Source organism: Amborella trichopoda, chromosome 2 (genome assembly GCF_054954075.1).
Source record: "Amborella trichopoda isolate Santa Cruz 75 chromosome 2, AtrichopodaSantaCruz75HAP2 v2.0, whole genome shotgun sequence".
Taxonomy (NCBI): Eukaryota; Viridiplantae; Streptophyta; class Magnoliopsida; order Amborellales; family Amborellaceae; genus Amborella; species Amborella trichopoda.
The window spans coordinates 49032320-49054721 of record NC_142337.1 but is presented as its reverse complement, the minus strand read 5'-3'; the positions used below and the strand labels follow the sequence as shown (position 1 = coordinate 49054721).

At 33.9% G+C, this 22402-nt stretch overlaps 1 protein-coding gene across 8 annotated transcripts; it reads left to right on the top strand.

Annotated features, from left to right (window-relative positions):
• Positions 1 to 692: 692 nt before the first annotated feature.
• LOC18431661 (sugar transport protein MST3) lies at positions 693 to 22149 on the top strand. 8 transcript variants are annotated; one of them, XM_088860147.1, is made up of 4 exons: positions 693 to 1296; positions 1545 to 1870; positions 3017 to 3646; positions 21915 to 22149. In XM_088860147.1, the coding sequence occupies exons 1-4, from the start codon at positions 1164 to 1166 to the stop codon at positions 21921 to 21923; spliced, it is 1098 nt and encodes a 365-aa protein (XP_088716273.1). In that variant the 5' UTR covers positions 693 to 1163; the 3' UTR covers positions 21924 to 22149. The 8 variants fall into 8 exon arrangements, with proteins under 8 accessions (XP_088716273.1, XP_088716269.1, XP_011622348.2 ...); XM_088860143.1 differs by lacking the exon at positions 21915 to 22149 and adding an exon at positions 14422 to 14933; XM_011624046.3 differs by lacking the exon at positions 21915 to 22149 and adding an exon at positions 8112 to 8687.
• The last annotated feature ends 253 nt before the right edge of the window (positions 22150 to 22402 follow it).

The window sequence follows — 22402 nt, the reverse complement described above, 5'->3', positions numbered from 1 at the left end:
GAGACATTAGAAAGACTTCTATAATAAATAAATAAAAATAAGACTTATCATAATAAAATCATGTTATTCCAATCATATTGTTCCAATGACTTATCATGTTGAAACCAATGTCCTGTTAGAAAGCATATAATTACATATAAGTGCCAAAGGTACTTAAAATAAGTAGGAGATAGTATCATGACTGTAAAATAGTACAAGTTATTATTAGAAATGTTTTTTGAAATGGTGACAGTATTATTATTAGAAATCTTTTTAGAATGGTATGATGATGATTTTAATTTAGTATTTTAGTGGAATTTTGTGACAAAAAAGAAGAAAATGATAATTCTTCATTTTAGTAGAATTTTATGATAAAAAGAAAAGAAATGATAGTTTATAGGCACGTGTTGGTAAAATATTGGTAATACATTTTTTATATTTCTTCCAGACATAATCAAACAATAACAATGTATTTCTCAAATTGCATCTAAATACTACTCAAACAGTAACAATTTATTTGAAGGTAATATATTATACAGTAATGTATTACACCAATAATATATTTCACAGATAATATATTTTCAGATATCTAAATGGCCCCTTAAAGTCACTATTGGAAATACTGCGATTCCAGTTTTGGGTGGTGGATTGGTATTTAAAAAAAATTTAAAAAGGATTAATATATATATATATCCCCCATATCAAGTATACTCATGGAGAGATGACGAGTCAGAAAGGATGGCTGCCTTCAATAGGAAGGTGAGTGTTAAGATGCTGGCAACCCAATACATCCTCCTTAATTTTAACGTTCATCCCTTATCCCAATCCGGATAAATGTGGCAGCAGTGATTTCGCCCTTTTAACCCCAACCCCAATACCCACCCCCTCCTGTTTTCTATACATAAACCCCCTCCTTCAAAAACCACCCTCACTTGTTCCTTTTCCGACCGTTCCCACTTCTCCGCTTCTTTTCTTCTTCATTTCTTGGACTCCTCTTCTCCTTCTTCTTGCTTCTTATTTCTGGTTACTTTATCTAGGAGAGATTTGTTTTCCTCGTGTTTCTACAGAGAAGGTTGCTTTTTTTCATTTACAGAGAAAGAAAGCCTATTCGTTTTCTTAGTTTCTTGGAGAAGCACAACAGGACTCCTGTTTTTGGGAGAAAAGAGAGATTCACAAACAAAACAATGGCCGGGGGTGGTTTTGTTACCACCGGTGAGGTGAAAAACTATTCAGGAAGGATGACCATGTTCGTCCTCTTCACCTGTTTCGTTGCGGCCACAGGTGGTCTCATTTTAGGCTATGATATTGGAATTTCAGGTACTGATCCCATGATCTCAACTCATTTTCCTTTCATTTCTACAACTATAATTCTCTCTCTCAAGTACTGATCCCATGATCTCAACTCATTTTCCTTTGATTTCTACACCTATCATTCTCTCTCTCTATTTTGTCTAGTTTTCTCCCTGTAAATCCCTTTTTCTCTCTCTTTTAACTCCTTCATGGCTTCTCTAACTTGTATTTTCCCTAGTTATCTTAATTTTTTTTCCCCCTTGCTGTATTTGCAGGTGGAGTTACTTCCATGGATCCTTTTCTGAAAAAGTTTTTCCCTTCTGTTTATGATAAGATGCAGAGAGATAAGGAATCTCGAAATCAGTACTGTAAATTTGACAGTCAGTTACTGACTACCTTCACGTCTTCTCTGTATATTGCTGGTTTGATCGCCTCTTTCTTTGCATCGTGGGTCACTCGCAGGTTTGGTCGGAAGCCTTCAATGTTCTTCGGTGGTGTTACGTTTCTGGCTGGAGCCGCCATTAATGGTGCGGCTAAAGATGTAGCCATGCTTATCATAGGCCGCATCCTTCTTGGTATTGGAGTCGGATTTGCAAGTCAGGTCGCCTTTTTCTCTGTAAATTTGCATTCACTTGACTTTCATCGATGTTTTGAAATATTTCTTTCTAGTTTCGCAACTCCGGTATGTCTTTTTGCTCAGTAGAAAGTACTTGATGGAAAAAAAAATGTTGTAATTTTCCCGTCATTCATTGTAGTCAAACCTGTGCGCCTCTCACATTTTAATTTCTTTCATCTTTATTTTTTAGAAATTTATTAAATTGAAGGACTAAGTATTTAATATTTGGCCTATTTTAAATAAAACGTGTAAAATTGTTCATATGAATAATTTGACATATTTCCCTTATTTCTTTACCAAACAGGGCATCACTAAATGATACGGTTTATGCAAGGCTTAAAACCTTTATAAAGAAGATAAATGGCCAGTCTCAAGATATTGAAGATTTATTTTCACAATTAAAGTTACGAAATGATGCAAATCAATACGCTTTCACATGTTGAATGGACATCCAATAATTTGTTAATAGAACCCATTATATTTTAGGTCTTGAAAACGTCTTTTTTTTTTAACTTTTAAGAATCTGTTTTTTATCCATAGATGTTGAGACAAGACAACGGGGTTGTATTTTGAAGTGAAGCCCTTTTCAGATTTTTATGAAGTAATTCAAATTTTTTGGGATTGTATATAATGAGACTATTTATTTTTGACACGATCAGTTGCAATTATTTATATTCATCCGATGTAAAATTCAATAGCTTGGGTGTATTGCAAGTTTAAAAAAAATTTAACTTTGACCTTGGTCAATGGAATGGAACCACTAAATTTGACACTAATGGTCATAATTAATCAAGATTAATTGTAACTACCTCGTAACAAAAGTAATGGTCTCATTGAATACTTTTTCAAAACATTTTCGTGGCCTAATTTTGCAACCAACTCAAACCCTAATCACCACGTCGTAAAGAGGAGACCCTATTTTTCTATTCCTAAAAGCCCCTGTTTTGAATTTGAATTTCTTCTCTTACCTCTGCCCTGTGTTTTCCTGATTCTAAATTTCTAAAACGGATTAGATATCAGACAAATGATTTTAATTTTTGTTTTGCTTTCTTTTGTGCATTTCTCTATGGACTCCTTATCTGGATTGAATTGAATTTTCATTTCAACTCTGTTCCATGGAAAATTTTACAGTCGGCTCCTCTATACCTCTCAGAGATGGCGCCCGCGAAGCTTCGGGGTGCCTTAAACATTGGATTCCAGCTCTTCATCACAATCGGTATCCTGGCTGCCAACCTTGTGAACTATGGCACTGCCAATATCAAGGGTGGGTGGGGCTGGCGTGTTTCTCTTGCGCTGGCTGCTGTCCCGGCTGCCATCATAACCATTGGAACCTTATTCCTTCCAGACACGCCCAACTCCCTCATCGAGCGTGACCACCCTGACCAGGCCCACGCCATGCTCAAGCGCATTCGTGGCTCTGATGACGTTGAAGAGGAGTTTCAGGACCTCGTTGACGCTAGCGAGGCCTCAAAGAAAGTGGAGAACCCGTGGCGTAACATTGTTAGGAGGAAGTACAGGCCGCAGCTTGTGATGGCACTTGCAATTCCATTCTTCCAGCAGTTGACTGGGATTAATGTGATCATGTTTTATGCACCTGTGCTTTTTAAGACAATTGGGTTCGGTAGCAATGCATCACTGATGTCTGCAGTGATTACCGGTGTCGTTAATGTGATCGCCACATTCGTGTCCATCTTTACAGTGGATACGTATGGGAGGAGAATCTTGTTCCTGGAGGGTGGGATTCAGATGTTCATTTCCCAGGTATGATTTCTTTGTTTTTTACCAATGTTTTATTCATTCCATCTCTTTTTTTTTTTTTATTTCCTCTCTCACTATTGCCTGATAGCAATTATTCTCACTTTTGTGTATTTTTAACGAATTTGAGGGTCTATTTTCAACCTTTTGATAACTGTAAAAAAATATTCATTCGTTGTCAGATCATTAGGTAACGAATTTGGGGGTCTCTTTCCGACCTTTTGATAACTGTAAAAAAAAAATTATTCGTACCCAGGTCATCACGCGCTGCTTTCTGCAATTTCTTGTATTTAACTTTCTTTTTTTTTTTTTCCATCTCTAGACGTTATCTAGGTCACTGTTTGCAAAAAGAGGTGAGTCGACTCAGATCTGCCCAGGTGCCTGGACCTGGGGTAGATTTGGTTAAGCCTGGTTTTGTTGGTCAAAATTGGGATCTTTAAAAAATTCAAAAGAATTATTAAAAAATCCAAAATATTAAAACATTATGTGTAATGTGTTTTTTTAAGTTTTCTACCAATTTTACAATGATTGGAAGATGTTTAGGCCATAAATACTCATTTTTTATATTTTTATCTTATTTTATATTTAGTTTTACTTTAAAGATATTTTTTCAGACTTTTTTTTATATTTCTTCTAAACACTTTTTAGCCTAACTTGTACCTACCCAACCCAGTCCACGTTACTTGGACCCAGTCCGGGTAACTCCACCCGGCCTATGCCCGAGTCGTGGCTTCCTACACTTCTCCGGGTAGACGAGATTTTTATTTCTCAAACCATGCGGTGATGTAGCATTCATTTTCTGGAACGGTGGGACTTTTGAAAGGAGCTTTCCTTGCCAGAATGCTTGGGATCTTTTTGGACATTAAATGTTTACAGTGATTGCGTCGTTTTCGTTTTGGAAATCATTTTGGTCGCTGATTTTTATGGCGAGAGACGATAATACCTTGGGTGGCCTTCTCTTTCTCATGAACTGGTATCGCTATGTCCTTTTCATTTCCCTTTCTTCACTAAATAGACAAACCACGGTTTCTTATTCATATTCCTTTGTTTGTGAATCCATTTATTTTGTAGCAGGAAACATGTTCCTTTGCTTCTTTCTATTAGGTAACTTCTTGTATTTATTTTGGTATTTCAATTGGCCGAGCCCATTGAGAGCTCATTTCTAAATTTTTTGGTAGTTCCGTGGAGATAGGTCCCCTTTTTTTATGGATAAGTAGATGGGTATTTTATTCGTGATTGAAATTATAAAGTTTTTTATTCATGATAGAAATGAAACTCAAGATGTTATTTATAGTGACCGACCTAATCATCAAGCTTTGAGCCTGTTTCTAAATTCTTATATTTTTATCATCCCAAGATAAGTGCAATGTATTCCTATTTCTTGGTCAAATAATTCAATCCAAAGGAGGCTTATTCTTTGTTAGGAATTTAATTTTTAGGAGCTAAATTTCCGCATTTAAAGAGACGTCCACTAACTCATATCTAAATCAGGAGAGGTAAATCCCTATTTCCAAGTTGATGGTCGTTCTCATTCAGATGGAGGATTATATGCATGCTGGCCTTTATGGGGAAAGCGATTCCATATATGGACCCCACCTATTCATAGTCTTTTGCCTTGATATTTATAAAAGAGGGATTATAGATTAAACTAGTGCTTAATTTTAGGGATCGGTTTGAATTGTCATCCTTTGGTTGACTGATTCTTGATTTTAATTTCAAACCATCCGCATCTTTTTGAGATAATGACCATAATATATTTTAGAACTTTGTGATTGCATAGTATCCCAACTGACCTTAATTTTATCAGAATGAGTCAAAAAATGCTTATTTTTAAATTGTTCTAGTGACGTAATCGATTGATCAATCCTTGTATGATACTTTCGGTCAAAAGACCCAATCATGTCTATTTCATTATGATGAAGTGAGTACGTTCCCATTTATTTTCTCTAATGTTTACTCAATTTAAGCTTCCAATATATGGCCTTTATATGGGAATTAACTCCTAATACAATTTTCTTCAACTTTGGTATTGTTTTTGGATTGGGCAAAACTTACACATGGAATTAACTCCTATCACAATTTCCTTGAGATTAGGTGTTGTTTCAGGATCGGGCAAACATACACATTCCCTTCTTCGTTTATTTACATCTTATTTCACCGTGCCAAAGCCTTGACCACGTCTTTCCCAAATTCAGTCCGGAATGAAAAACTTTCATAAGATTCTTGATATTCACTTTATTTCTTCTTCTTCGTCTTTGGTGTTATCGAGTGGATTATAAGAAGGAAAATGGTTTCATGCAGCGGGGATTGAATTTCTACATGTGCGGTTCGAAGTATAAAGTATCCATCCTAAAGATGGATGCAAATAGGTGGTCAAACTAAAAACGCGGTTCAAAGTATAAAGTATCCATCCTAAAGATGGATGCAAATAGGTGGTCAATCTAAAAACAATTGATACTAATTGTTAAAATTTTGAATCCTCTATATTTGGATTAATTATCAAGAATATATAAAGTCTCGTATATATATACAGCTAATCAGTTATCGATAATGACGAACTAATCTAGTCTTATCAAGAGAAATATCTACATCAAACACAAGATAACTTAAAATTAAAAATATCAACTATCTCTATCTCTACACTCCCTATCAAACTGAGGATGGGTGAACATCATCAGTTTGTCAACGAGATTGTTACGACGAGCACGGGTTATTGCCTTGGTAAAGATATCTGTAAGTTGTTGTTGGGAGGTAACATGTGGGAGTGTAACTTCTCCAGTCAGACATTTTTCACGAATGAAATGACAATCAACTTCTATATGCTTTGTGCGGTCATGAAATACTGGATTTGACACAATACGTATGGCATTGATATTATCAGCATACAATGGTGTAGGAGTTAGATGAAGAATATTGAAGCCTTGTAAAAAGCCTCTCAACCAAGTAATTTCACTGCAAGCTGAGGACATTACTCGATATTCAGTTTCTGCAGAAGATTTATACAGTTTGTTGTTTCTTACACTTCCAGGATATGAGAGAATCTTCAAGAAAAATACACCACCCAGTGGTTGAGCGTCTAGTATCAGAGCATCATGCTCAATCCGCATCAGCATAGGCTCGTCACTGGAGAGAAGAGTTAGAAGAGAAGAATAGACCTCTATGGTATGTACTCCGTAGATAATAAATGATACGATGGACAGCAGAGACGTGGATGCGACGAGGATCAACACCAAATTGGTTAACGACCTGAACTGCATGAGAAATGTCTGGGTGAGTCATAGTGAGATAAAGTAGATTCCCAATTAGTTGTTTATAAAGAGTGGGATCCAGAAGTTTGTCTCTATCATCCTTTCTATATTTTACATTCACTTCTATTGGTGTATCCACTCGTTTATCATCAGATAAGTTGGCCAATTTGATCAAGTCTTTGGTGTATTTTTTCTGCTTAACATGTATCCATTAGGGGAATGATGAATAACCAGCCCAAGAAAATAAGTCAACGGACCCAAATCTTTCATTTTAAATGAGTGGCTGAGAATCTCTTTCAAGTATCTGATATTTTCAAGGTTGTCTCCTGTGATGAGAATATCATCAACATATAGGAGAAGAATTGTTATTCCTGAAGAACAATGATGAGTAAATAGTGAATAGTGATAATATTTTGTTTCATCCCAGCATTCAGAACAACCTGCCGAAATCGTTCAAACCAAGCTCTTGGAGCTTGTTTTAAACCATACAATGATTTTTTCAAATGGCATATTATAGATTCATCATTGCAATAACCAGGAGGATGTCGCAAGACCCTAATACCATGGCTCTGATACCATGTTAAAATTCTAAATCCTTTATATTTGGATTAATTATCAAGAATATACAAAGTCTTGTATATATATATATATATATATATATATATATATATATATGGCTAATAAGTTATCGATAATAATGAACTAATCTAGTCTTATAAAGAGAGATATCTATATTAAGACAGATATCTACATCAATTACAAGATAACTTAAAATTAAAAACTATCATCAACTATCTCTATCTCTACACTAACGATGTAAATGTTATCTTAATAGAATTATTATATCTAATTTTTAAAATTTATTTATATTCATGACCTCCATGTTATGTCCTTGAAAATTAAGTGCAAAAATCTATCTCAACAATATATTTTTAAGAGCTGACTCATTTCTGCATAGACTCATATAAACTGTGTCCTCATCAGAAAAAAGAAAGTATTGTTAAACCTTTAACATTTTATCTAAATGTGTTTTTTATCAATTGGGAAAAAAATGTTATGATGATGATGATGTCTGTTTTTCATGAAGCACTTCACTATTTTTTTCATCTCGTCGGATCATGGGCAAATCCTACTCTCATGATCTCCAATTGTAAAACTTTAGTGGTTTTGCTCACCTCCTCTCCCCCTCTCTCTGATTGCGCTTATGGCTGGATTGCATACAGGTCTTGATTGGCATTCTCCTCGGCATAAAATTTGGCGTCTCGGGCATAGGTGACCTCTCCAAAGGATACGCTAACCTGGTTGTATTCTTCATTTGTGTCTATGTCGCTGCCTTTGCCTGGTCATGGGGGCCACTCGGTTGTCTTGTCCCCTCTGAGATCTTCCCCCTTGAGATCCGCTCAGTCGGTCAGAGTATCAACGTCTCCACCAACCTCCTCTTCACTTTCGTCATTGCTCAGGCCTTCATTGCTATGCTTTGTCACTTAAAATTCGGCCTTTTCTTCTTCTTTGCTGGATGGGTCTTTGTTATGACCACTTTCACGTACTTCTTTATGCCCGAAACCAAAAATGTTCCCATCGAAGAGATGACTCTTGTGTGGAGGAAACACTGGTTTTGGGGAAGAATCCTCCCTCACGATGATGATGCCGCCCTTGAAATGGCATCCAATGGACAAGGAAAGGCTGTCTGGTAAACCTGTATTTTATTCTCATTTAAGAATTTTTGGTTGTCTTGCTTATGTTCATGAGAAAGATGATAACTTGAGTCCAAAGTCAAAGAAGTGTATTTTTCTTGGTTATACGAATGGGGTTAAAGGCTATATAATGTGATGTCCAGATCCTAAGTCACTTAAATTTATTGTCACGACTGATGTTAAGTGTGATGAATCTGTCATGTTAAAGCACATTCAGAATGATGCAGAAAAGGAAAATTGAAGCAGTTGAGGTGGAGTTGACAGCTACAGAAAATACTCTAAATTATGTGTCGGAAATTCCCTACGAAAGAGTAGACGAAGATGTTAACCATGAGAAGATCGTTGAGTCCACTCCACTTGGTACAGTTTTGAGGACATGTCAGTTTATGCATTGGCTACCAAGCCAAGAGCATCCACTTTTAAGGAAGCTACACGGGATATCCACTTTTAAAGAAGCTACACGGGATATCCACTTTTAAGAAAGCGACACAAGATAATGACAGTAGCAGGTAGATTGAAGTAATGGATGAAGAAATGGAATCTCTTCAGAAGAATCGTACTTGGGATTTCGTGAAGTTGCTTGAAGGAAATAGAGTCATTGGTTGTAAATGAGTTTATAAGAAGAAAGATGGGTCACCTGAGACTGATGGTGATCGATTTATGGCACGTTTGATTGCAAAAGGTTACGCACAGAAAGAAGGTATTGATTATAATGAAATTTTCTATCCAGTTGTGAAACACACTTTCATTCAGGTTTTACTAGCCATGAGCGCATTGTTGGATTTTGAGTTAGAGAAGTTTGATGTCAAGACTGCATTCTGTCATTGAGAGTTAGAAGAACAGATTTCTATGACTCAACCAGACAGATTTATTGTTAAAAGAAAGGAGGACTATGTCTGCAAGTTGAAGAAGTCGTTATAGAGCCTAAAGCAGTCTCCTAGGCAGTGGTACAAACGTTTTGATACATTCATGATTAGACAAGGGTATGTCAGAAGTAAGTAAGACAATTATGTCTATTTTAAGAAATTTACTGATGATTTGTTCATCTATTTATTACTTTATGTGTATGATATGTTTATTGCTGCGAAGAGTTCTTTAGAAATAGTAAATTGAATACTCAGCTTGCTAGAGAATTTGAAATGAAAGATTTAGGTTCAGCAAAAACTTTTGTGCGTATGGGGATTCGCAGAGATCAAAAGTTGAGTAAATTGTGGCTATCTCAAAAGGAATAAATTGAGAAGGTCCTCGTTAGATTCGGGATATAAAATTCGAAGCCCGTGGTTAAACCTCTTACTGCATCTTTCAGATTGTCTGCAGCATTATCTCCAAGTTCAAATGCTGAAAATGAATACATGTTATGTGTTCCAAATAAGAAATCAATTAGAAGCCTTATGTATGCAATAGTTTTCAATTGTCCAGATATTTTAGTGTTGTTAGTAATTATATGGCTAATCTAAGAAATGAGCATTGACATGCGGTAAAATGGATTATGCGTTACCTAAGGGGTATATCAGATATGGGTCTAATATTTGATAGAGATAACAATTTTGGTGACAAGGTTGTTGGGTATGTTGATGCTGACTGTGCAAGTGATTTGGACTATAGGAAATCTTCTACAAGTTATGTGTTTACACTTGCAGGAACTCCGATCAGTTGAAGGTCGATACTGTAAACTGTGATTGCCTTATCTATAACTGGAGTAGAATACATGGTTGTTACTGATGTAGAAAAAGAAGTCATTTGGTTGAGAGGGCTTGTAAACGATTTGGGCTGACGACAGGATGAGACTGTTATTTATTGTGACAGTCAGAATGCCATACATTTGGCGAAGAACCAAGTATATCATGCAATGACAAAACATATTGGCGTCATACACCATTTTATTCGTGAGATCATAGTTGAAGATGATATCTTGTTACTGAAGATTGACACAAAGAAGAATGTTGCAGATATGTTGATAAAGCCTATTCCATTACAGAAGTTCAAGCTATGCTTGGATTTGACTAATGTGTTGCCAAGGTAAACGCCTATGAGGGACGCGTGGAGAAGACAATCGATGATAATTTCTTTTGGAATTCAAGTTAAGGTGAAGATTTGTTCATATTTATCTTGAATTCTTGAATCCTTAATTTTAAGGATTAGTTTCCTTTAATTTAGGTTTTCTATTTATTTTGGCAGAGCCTATTATTAAGGATCTAAGTTTATGGATAAATCCTACTTAGATTAGGATAGTAGATAGGGATAAAGTTCATTTTTTGATAAAGTAAGGAACGTTGAGATTGGTTTGACGTACTTATCTTTGGGGCTTTATTCTCTTTATATAAAGGTGATTTTCTTATATAAAGATGATTTTCTAGAGAGAGAAAGTATGTGTGGAAAATGTAGGTCATATGTGGGTGTAATTTTGGGTTTGTCCTCCCTTATTGAGATATATTATAGAGAGAGAGTGTATAGTAAAAAAATTGAGGAAAACTTTTGGAGGTTTTTTGCAGAGAGAAAAAAGTAGAGCAGAAGGCTTTGTGATAGATTGAGCCTCTGGTTCTCTCAAATAAGTTGCCTTGTAATTTTTTTTCTTTGATTTAAGTGAAAAACATCGATCGTTTTCGCCCGTGGATGTAGTCATATCTATGACGAACTACGAAAGTCTTGGTGTTCTTTTTTTGTAATATATTTCCTACTTTAAATTTGTTGCTTGTTGCTTGTTTTTGTAGATTCTGTTTCTCGTACTTTATTTGCCAAAAATCAACCCATCATGTTTAGAGCTTTCACACAGAGCAATCAAGATCGGGAGCATCGAATCGACAACTACCCAAAGTTATGGAGCTTGGGGAATGAGTTCCTGTGGGGGTAAAAGTAGTGGATCTAGATCCTGTATGAACACGGAGCGCTTTCCCAATACATCGAGATCTAGATCCTTATTTAATGGGCACACATTTCATGTCAAATGGGATCGTATTCCCATATTTGTTAGGATCATGCTTCCGTCGACAACAAGATCGTGCCTCCATCTAAAAATAATTGTGTTTCTATTTGAAAAGGATCGTGCTCTTGAAACATTTAAAATGAATTCCAATCGAGATCTCGATCATGAACCGCCGAGCTGGATTCTGAAGCGGGAGAGCCACCTTAGTTGCGCATTCCCGGTAACTATGGTTGAAACCCCTCACCATATAGCTAAAAGGGCAATAAGATAACACAACACACTTGGGGGCAATACTTATTAAGTTCCTATATCAAACTTTTAAATCCTTAAAAAAATTATTGAGAAATTTCCAAATTGCCCTTTTTGATATTCGAAATGCGAAATATTCTAGTGTATTTTTGTCACTAAGCATGGGTAGGGCATTGGTGCCAATTGAAGAACTTACCATAAATAGTACAAGATTAGGATAATGGAATACATTTTTAGAGTTCCTAAGCCCAAACAATGGGGGTAGATTGAGGAAAATTACTTTTTAAACCATAGTTGTTTCGTTTTAATTACTGATGCAAATAAAAAAATATAGTAATTTTTTAATGGGTTATCCTTTTTTGGATTGGGTGGGTGTCGCGTGAGTTTTGAAGTTAGGGGGCTAGATTTTAGAATATGCTAGGGTTACTTGGTTTTAAAGAGATAGGAAATAAAATTTAGGAAGATATATGGGGGTTTACATAGAGATTCACATGACAGAAAATAGGGAGACATGGAGGATCATATAGAGATTCACCTGAAAGAAAATAGGGAGATATAGATAACATGGTAGGGAGATAGACAAGAGAAATATGTGAGTCTGAGAGACAGACAGTTTATTTTTTGTGTTAGTTATTTATTAAATTATTATTATTCTTATAAGTGTATTTAAAGCGGAAATGTCTCTTCTTTGTAAACAAAGAATTGGAATTGAGTAAAAATTTGGGTATTGTGGATAGATCTTTGGGGTCGACTCCCTTGCAGACGTATAGATATAGTATAAATTTTCAAACTTTTATTTTATTTTTATTTTTTATTTGTTATTCATTCTCCCTATATCAATAGGTATGAGAGCAACTAAGATCCAGCCATTGCAATGCCACCGAAACCTAATCGTGCCATGGATGATTCCCTGGGACCAATTTAAAATTTTTTTACCAAAATCACAGAGGTTGTTCGAATCAAATTCCATGAAATGAATCAACGGTTACAACGATTGGATAAAAATGTTCATCGGGAAGAAGGTACTTGAAACCATGAAGATCCGACACCAGATTTCGTCGTAGAGATGAATTGATACCCACGACTAAGGGCACCAATCTTGAATGTGAAGATCACATAGTGATGCAACAACCTTGATCTAAGAAGCATCCACAAGATCTTAGAGCCTATGCAATAAACAATCAAATTAGATCCTACCTTTAAATAGTGTTGAGAAATGTGGTTTCAACACTAGAAATCTTTTTGATAGCCTTGAAATATATTTTTATTTTTATTTATAAAGTTCAAAGCTTCAAAAGTAGTGTAGATCGAGATATATATGAAAACTTGAAAATCTGGAAAATTAACGGTCCAAAAATATGTTATAAAATACACTATTTATAAAACTTGAAATCCTTTTTTTTCTCATGTATATGCATGTTGATGTCAAGATGATTAATTTGAGGATATTTGGGCATCAAAACAACCTCAAGTGGTTAGGATTTGTAGAAAAAATAATAAAATTCAAGCACTACCGGACATCTGTGATCGTCAGATCGGCCCAGATTCAATCTGGGCCATTGGGCTCATATGTTTATATGAGCTAGTAGGCTAATCCCATCTTTTCCCATATATATATATATATATATATATATATATCATTGTAATATAACAAAACCATATTTATAGAAAATCATGTTTGTGGCTTTTGTACGACCTAATGTTTTCATGCACATGCTCTTCATCCCAATAATCAATTTATAAATACATAAAATTGTATTTGCACCTAGATATTGTCAAAATGAGTCCCCTTAAACAATAGATCTGGACTAATCTCTCTCCCTCTCATGTTCTAAATGACTAACCAGAAAATGCATAACTAAACCTTCCCAAAATCATTGAAACAAAAATGAAAATGCATTTTACCCTCTTAGATTTATTCGAATAACTAAAAAAAATGTTATTATACTATGGAATGGATGAAGCAGCCATCTTCATTTTCATTCTCTCATTAGCCATGGATTAGTCCATCAATCTTTTCCAAGATGGAAAAGGCTTTCTTTGACCTTTTTCTTTTTATGAGTAATGCTCAAGCTATGGCTTTAAAAGATCAATGAGCTAGTGAAGAGTAAAATGATTTCTCGTGGTTTCTTTCAATGGGGTATATTTATTTATGTTTCCCTAGCACTTACCTAAGTTACCAATGCCTTTAAAGCCTTAATGCTACTTAGAATTTACTATTATGATGAAAATATTCATAATCTTGCTTGATGGTATAAATTATTAGAGATAAGTTCTTTGTTTGTTTTATGTATTAGTTTCTAGGGAAATATGAATAGAATTATAAACCACCTTTAAATTATCAGTATATCTCCTCTTCTCAAAGCATTTTTCCCCTTAATTTTCCCTTAATTGTCTTATACGTAGGTTTTTTGCACATTTATGTCTTTTTTTATATATTCACGTTGATATCATGTCTATTTAATTTTCTTATAGGCAGTTTTTTACGCATTTATCGTTCTTTCTTTATACGTTGACCTTGATACCATGTCTATGTGTTATGGGTTCTTCTCCATAAGTGGCTATATTTATATATGATGTTCTCTGTTTTTTTTTTAAAGGATATAGATATTAGAAATGTATAGGAGAGTCACTTAAACACTGGATTTTCTATGGTGATTGCTATAGGACGCAAGTTCCACCACATTGAACTTGATACATAATTCCTTGGTTTCTAATACAATTACAAGTATTCAGCCCCATCAAAGATGCACTACAACACCATTAAAGTGGATACATAATTCCTTGGTTTCTTACACAATTACGATTATTCAGCCCCATCAAGGATGTACTACAACACCATTCAAGTTAATGTAGACCGACTAAAGCTCATCCAATGGGTCTTACTTTTTTTGATGATTTGGAGCGCCTACCAACAAACAAAGATGGTCTTACTTTTTTTGATGATTTGGGTCGCTAACAAATGAAAATGGCCAACAAACTGATTGGCAAATAAATTATGTGATTTCGACCCCACGTCCAATTCACATTATGTGTATTACATGGACCTCCTACTACACGTGGGTACAAACCTTGAGAAAAATCACAATCAAGACCTACATTCTCAATCTTTGGCAATGAGCCTGAAATTCAATGGGTCATATTTCATGGCTAATGAGATATTTCCTGCATTTTAGGATGCCAAACTTCCCAACGTGGATAATTAGATATTTCCTGTATTTTACGACGCCAAGCGCATGACTTAAAGCCATGAGATAGTTACCGTGTTTTATGACGCCATGCGCATGACTTACGACCATTTGATAGAGCAAATAAGATGAGTCTGGCCAAACTTGTTAGGGCCATGGATAGAAAATGTTAGTATCGCACACCATGCTCTGATAATATGGTTAAACTAAAGACATTTGTTGAGTTGAAGAAGGATAGCACAAACACTTATAGGGGAGTGCAAGTCCATGTTGTACAGTCTGGAATTGCTAGAACAACATTTAGATATGTCAGTCTCTACTCTTTCTCCCGTTTTCTTTGTCTTCCATAAGGCCATTTTCATCTCCCTCTTACTCGTTTCGTTATCACATAGGTATTGGTCACATGGGTATTGGTTTCCCATGCATTTGACTCCTCACTGCCCCTATCCTACTCGTTGTATCTATTTCATATGTAAGAACGGGGTTTTTGCTCCTCTAAGGATTATGTGAGAAAACACATTTGCAATGAATATTTACATTATGTGACATAGCCTATTTGAAAACTCATGTGTAGTTAACTTGGTCTATAAATGGAATGTGTATCTCGAGAATACCCTTTTGCAATGTGATATACTAAGTGAAATAAAAACAGTTAAAAGTAGTTATATTTGTCTATAAATAGAGTGTGTATCTCGAGAATACCCTTTTGCAATGTGATGTACTAAGTGAAATAAAAACAGTTGGACTAGTAAAAGACATAACCCTTAAGTATCATGTGATAAACCACATTTGTATATTAGTATTATACCATAAAGCATAAATTCATGTGTATGATTATGCTTGCCAATGAATAGAGTGTATAATGATTATGCAATGTGATGTATCAAGTGAAATAAAAGAGTTGATCAAGGTAGAAGATATAGAAAACCATTTCAATAAAATACCGTAGTAAAAGTTAACGTGATGTAATACTTTAACCAGTCAAGCTGTTTATATTGACTTGAGACTCAACATGACCAGGAAGTCCCTTGATGCTCTAGCCTTATTTTCCACGACTTTAACTAGTTTTATCTTGTTTCATTAATACCCTTTTCACTCATTTGGGTAAAACCCAATCTAATAGTATCTACACCTTCCCAAAGTTTTGTGATGTAACCTTTTAACCCTTATGATCATCCTCCCAAAAAAAAAAAGAAAAAAAAAGTCCAACACAGTCTGTATCATCATCATCATCATAGTCTTTTTCCAACTATTTGGGGTCGACTATATGAATTGTAATCCACTATTCTACTGTATCAAAGGTCATTCCTCAGGGAGACCATAAGTCCCCATATATTTTCTCACTATTTTCAACCATTTCCTTATGGACGTACCCTTGGCCTTTTCCAGACTTCTACTAGAACCACTCACACCTCCATCTGCGCTGCACATGTTCAGCCAGTGGTTAAAAAATCAGATCGGTGCCCCGAATCGAGCACCCCAAAAACCCATCCAGATCGGTGAATGGATGTTTCAGATCGGGAATCAACCGAATCGGTTGGATTTTTGTTTTAAAAATATCTAAAAGAATTAATTAAAATCATTATAAAAGTTGTTTTTAAGGAATCCTATAGGAAATATGAGTACTGCATTAATAACTTTCATTTTTTTTGCATCAATATGCGAATATTAAGATGTTCTTGTCCTTTATGAACTACTGTTAACTATTAAATTTACATCACATAGAAGGAGAATCATAAAAATATCATAGATGAAGTATATAATTATCTATGAACTACAATAAAGTATATAATTCATAAAATACCACCTAATACCAGAATGAAATACGATGTCGTTTTTTATCACACTGGTACCATTGATTGAATTCGCGTGACAATTTATTGACTCGATCTAGGAACAAATCATCTAAATTAGTGAGCACCTAAGATTAATTCACAGTTTTAATCAACAAATTGCTTTAAAATTAATTAGACAAAGAACCCTAACATTTTACAATATGTATTTGCATAATTGACAATAAAGGTGAACAATACAAGTTATTTTCACATGATAATTATAAATTGACAATCAATTGAATATAATTCACAATGCTATGATATTAAAAATATTATGTAATGAAAATTTATGTAATGAAATTGAAATTATGTATTGAATACAAATAAGAACAAATCTAAAATGTCTTATTATATCATTAAATTTAAACAATGTTATTTATAACTATAAGAAAAATAATACATTACATAATTTATAATGTAAATAAATAAATAAAATACAAGATTTGGTTATCAATATATAACTATTCATTATGATATTATAGTAAACGTGATTAAAAAATTATTAGAAAATGCTTCCAGATCATATGATTAAAATTAAAAATAAAACCCTCAATAAATTGTAATGTTATGATATTAAAAAAATTCACAAAAACTTTACCCAAAAAAATGAAAAATAAAGATATCAAAATTCGAAAAAAAAATCCTATTGGCAATATGCACAATTGCTACAGAAAATAAAAATAAAACTATGGTAATAAAACCTATCGAAAAAACTATTTTACTAATAAATAGAAAAAGCATTTATATGGCCATTTTTTAATTTGGCATGCTAATTAATTTATTTAATTAAAAATATATGTTGATGAGGCTCATTTAATGTGACACGTTAATTTAGAAACATGACGCGCTCATTAATATGCCACACTAAAATTCATAAATTAAAGGACATGCTCATTTAATATGGCATGCTTCAAAAGCATGCTCATTTAATTGATACGCATGCAATTTTATATGAGCACGGCTAAGATTACTCACTAAAAAAAAGCTCAAAGTTATCTCATCCATATCAATATCCTCCACCCAACAATCTATCCCACAAAGCAAAGCTAATTTCAAAGTTATTCTATTGGACTTTTCCTCCAGCTTTCATATTCATTGGTGTGTGGCGATCACCTAAAACTTTGGTTGCCACCCAACAATTTGTCCCACAAAGCAAAGCTAATTTCAAAGTTATTCTATTGGACTTTTCCTCCAGCTTTTAGATTCATTGGTGTGCGGCAATCACCTTAAACTTTGGTTGCACGTCTCTACTTCGCGTATCTAGCTCTAATTCTATGCACGATATCTTCCTCATTTTCTCCAGTTTCCTGGATTACTGACCCAAGATATCAAGTGCACTTTGTTTTGAATTGGCCGTTAATGTTAACTACTTCCTCGTCTTTACTTCTATTGTTACCAAACTTATATTTTATATACTTTGTCTTAGTCCGACTAATTTTAAAACCTTTAGATCCTTGGGCATTTCTCTAAAATTCTAACTTTGTATTGACACTGCTTCGGGTCTCATCGATCAAAACTATATCATTTGCGAACAATATACATCATAATACCTCATCTTATAAGTGCCCAGGTAAGTCATTCATGACTAAGTTAAAGAGGTATAGACTCAACGCGAATCCCTATTGTAAACATATTGTCACTAAAAACTCATTTATCTCTCTAGTAGTTGTTCGTATACTAGTTAGCATTCCCTCAAATATGTCTCTCCTTAAATAAATATAGTATCTGGAGACTCATTTCTTTTTCAATATCCACTAAATTAAATCTCGAGGTACTTTATCATAAGTTTTATCTAAGTCAATAAGGACCGTGTGGTGGTCTTTTCTAAACTTCTCAATCAGTTGCTTTAGTAGAAAAATAGCTTCAATTGTTGACCTCCCTGGCATAAAATTGGTGTGGCTCATAAGTTTGATCCCTTGAAAGTGCTCATAATTTTGTATGTCTCATTTGTTCTTGTAAATAACTACTACAATAATTTTCCTCCATTCGTCTAATATTTTCTTTGTTCTCAACACTTTGTTGAATAGCTTGGTCGACCAGTCAATGCCGATCTGCCCCATGCACTTCAATACTTCTATTGGGCAATGCAGTCTATATATGCCTAGAAAAAATAACGCCCTATGATTGAAAATGGGTGAAATTTTAGGATGGTCATGTTTAAGTATATAAGAACTCAGTATCTAAATTACTTCTCAAATGGATCTCAAAATTCTATACTAAAAACAATGCTTCTTTAGCTATTTCATTACACGGAATAAGTTTACAAGTTGAATGACTTTATGATCCTATTGTTGGTGTAAAGTATAAACAATAAAAAATTCCCCATCGATATATATGAAAAATGTGTAATCGGCGATAATCGTTATGGTATATACAACCTAGTGCCTACTGTGATACTGTAACTTAACATCCTAGATTTGAATTCCACACCTAAACTAAATAAAGAAGGACAAGTATATAGAGATCCTTTTATATTTGGCACAAGGAGACAAGAATCACTTTTATCCATTAGATTTAAATAAAGTTGTTGTAAATATGTCTTTGACTAAACTCAAAGTACAAAATGACATACCCCAAGGCCCAAGCCATCCAATTTGACATCTAATGGCTAAAAGTAATTGTGACCTCCTTATAACAAAGATAAATCGTCTCGCAGTATACAATCCCATAAAAGAAAAGGATAAATATAAAGCATGTCCTTGAGTTCACATGTTGTACTCACTTGATATGAAACTCATAATGAAATTTATCCGATTACAGCAAAATGTCAACTGTTTAAAACATGTATTCTTTGATATTGAACTCAGAAAAGATTTATCAAACTACACCTAAAAGACCAACTATTGCAAAACATGTGCTTATGCTTTTCGATAATTATCTTGAAAGGAAATATAAAACTACACCTAAAATATCAAACATTTTAAAGGGAAATTTACATTCATACGCCAAAACAAAAGGGAAAATATAAAAAGATCATTATTTTTTCAAAAATTATGTGGAAGATCGGTCGTCCCCAGTTTTTATTTTCAGTTTGCCCTTCGGTCCCCAGTTAACAACATACATGCTTTTATTTTCATTTTTAGTTTTTTTGAAGATGGAGTTGTGTTTAGTTTTTTCGGGCATTTTGGGATGCGTTTGAGGTCCGCATTATCAGACTACCCTAAAATGGGTAGTCCGATGTTAGACACTAGACATGTCTTGAAATTCCTAGTCTACTATGTGGTATGAGGTGTAGGACCTCGGACCGGTGTCATTGTAACCTAAGAGCGGTCCAAAGTTTGGGATCTCTGGCCGATTTCACTATGGTCTACGCCTAAGTTGCAAGTAGTACAATAATCCGGACATCAGACCGGTCTCAAAATTCCCGAAAACGCAGGACACAACCCTACATTCGAGAATAAAGTAAAACTGGTTAGATGGGAACATCATACTGAGGGATACACTGAGAAAATTAAAAAACTAAAGGACGATTGACCCTTTACATAATTTTTGGGATATATAGATCTTTTTGTATTATTTGGTTTTTTGTGTGTCCATTCATAATTTTTTCTATTTTAAAACATGATTATTTGATCTTCAATGATATTTTTTAAAATAAATCAAAAGTTAGGAGTAAAATGTTGAATAGATCTTCTCTCATGTATGTTTTCATAATTTTTTTAATTTTATGATTTTGTGTAGCATATACTAAATTGTTTGGTCAAAGATTATAACTATTTTTGGTGAGCTTGTTGGATTGGTTTTAATGTTATATATTTTTCTTATAAAAATAAATTTTTTTTTTATGAATATGAGAAAAAAAATTATTTCTTTTTAAGGTTATTTTTGGTGCATGTTACAGTTGTTTTAGTTCTCATCTTCTTGTTTAGTTGTGACATTTTATTCTAATTTGTTTTTTATTTGTTACAAGCTATCTATCATTTTTTGCAACTTCATACTCCTTAAATCTGTTTATTAGCCTCTATGAAGAAAAGAGGTAGAAACTAAAAAGTGTTTTACTCATCTCTCTTGTTTCCACATGCCGAAATAGATAAAAAATTAACCTTTTTATTTATTTATTAATATGCATCTTAATTCTACATTTTAAAGTTGCCATCTTATATATATATATATTTTTTATGTTAAATCCTAATTCAAAAGATTACAGAGTAAATGAGGTTTGGCCATTTTAAAATCGATTTGGCCATTTGAAAATCGACTTGTCCATAGTTTTTAAAAATATGCGATTTGGCCATTTGAAGCAACACTTAACACCTTGACCTACACCTTAGACCAAGTTACTGAGTAAATGAGGTATTCTCTCTTACTACCTTGACTCAACCCTTCGAAAAACCGAGAACATCATGCTACAAGAAAATACGATCTGAAATCCAAATTCTAAACCGTATTAACATTAAAACAACATTTTTCAACATCAACATTAAAAGAATATAGAAGCATATATTGTTGCATCATCCATTGTTAGTTGGACTTTGTAACTTCATCAATTGAATTTATGTGAAATTATAACTTGTCTCGCACATCTCCATAATATTTAAATTTTAAATTATATAAAAAGTTGTTTCAAATTTTTTTTATAAGATAAACGTACGTAATATGATAGTGTATACTTAATCTAAGTTTTTCTATTTTTTTTGGGGGGTTTTGATCTTTTTTTAAAAAAAAAAATCTACTTGACTGGTTAGTCCGGTTCCAGTTCGAACTGCTCCCAGCCTCACGACCGGTTAACCGTTCCTATTCGATTTTGCGAACACTATTGCCAACACGCTTGTACCTCTATTTATTACATTTAGGACACATTTGGTACATGTGAATGTATTTTGACATGAAAAACTCCCTCATGTGATTAGATCATGAACTTTTTTCACACCAATTTTTGGTATATTCCATCTCATATTTTCAAGAAAATTATCAAAATGTGCATTAGAGATATTTAACATTTTGTCCATTTGCAACTATTCGAAATCGATACCATCTATTTTTATGGGAATTTTGAAATAAAATCATAAAATATGGCCAAAATTTTATTCTCCTATCTCTCATGAGAATTTTGTAAATTTTTCAATATGTTTATCATTTTTTATGGTGTAGTTTGATCAATCGATTTTTATTGTAATAATTTTTTTCAAACTCATAGGCGTTTTAGGAAGGAGGTGTTTCTACGAGACAGCATACCCAACTATCCCCATGCGGGCTGATCCAATGATCACTATAAAACCCCAAACTTGTAAATATCTTTCATTGATAGTGAATAAATGCTTGGCTCTTGCCCGTGGTTGTAGCGGTCGTGGTTGTAGCCCATTTTGGATGAACACATAAATGTGTGTCTTCTACTTTTATTATAGTTTCTCATTTTACTCGTTTTTCTTGTTTCTATAATTCTTTCAAATATATTATACAAATTATTGGTCTCATGTATTAATGTTTTGCCAACACTTAAATTCCAAGAATAGTCAATTAAAGATATTCTTGCAACATTTGAATCATTCTTGGTTCCGTGGCCTCTACAACGACTCTCTATTTAAGAGTCATCGCCAGTAGACTAAGAGCTAAGTTACTTTTCGAGCGTTATCATGTTCTTTCAAATGTATATTCAATTTTCTTTTTTTTTTTGTTATCGTTTGT

Coding starts and splice junctions, on each gene's coding strand:
- LOC18431661 (XM_011624046.3), top strand. CDS start 1,164: ATGGCCGGGGGTGGTTTTGTTACCACCGGTGAGGTGAAAAACTATTCA. Junction 1,871..3,016: donor GAGTCGGATTTGCAAGTCAG/GTCGCCTTTTTC, acceptor AAAATTTTACAG/TCGGCTCCTCTATACCTCTC. Junction 3,647..8,111: donor TTCAGATGTTCATTTCCCAG/GTATGATTTCTT, acceptor GATTGCATACAG/GTCTTGATTGGCATTCTCCT.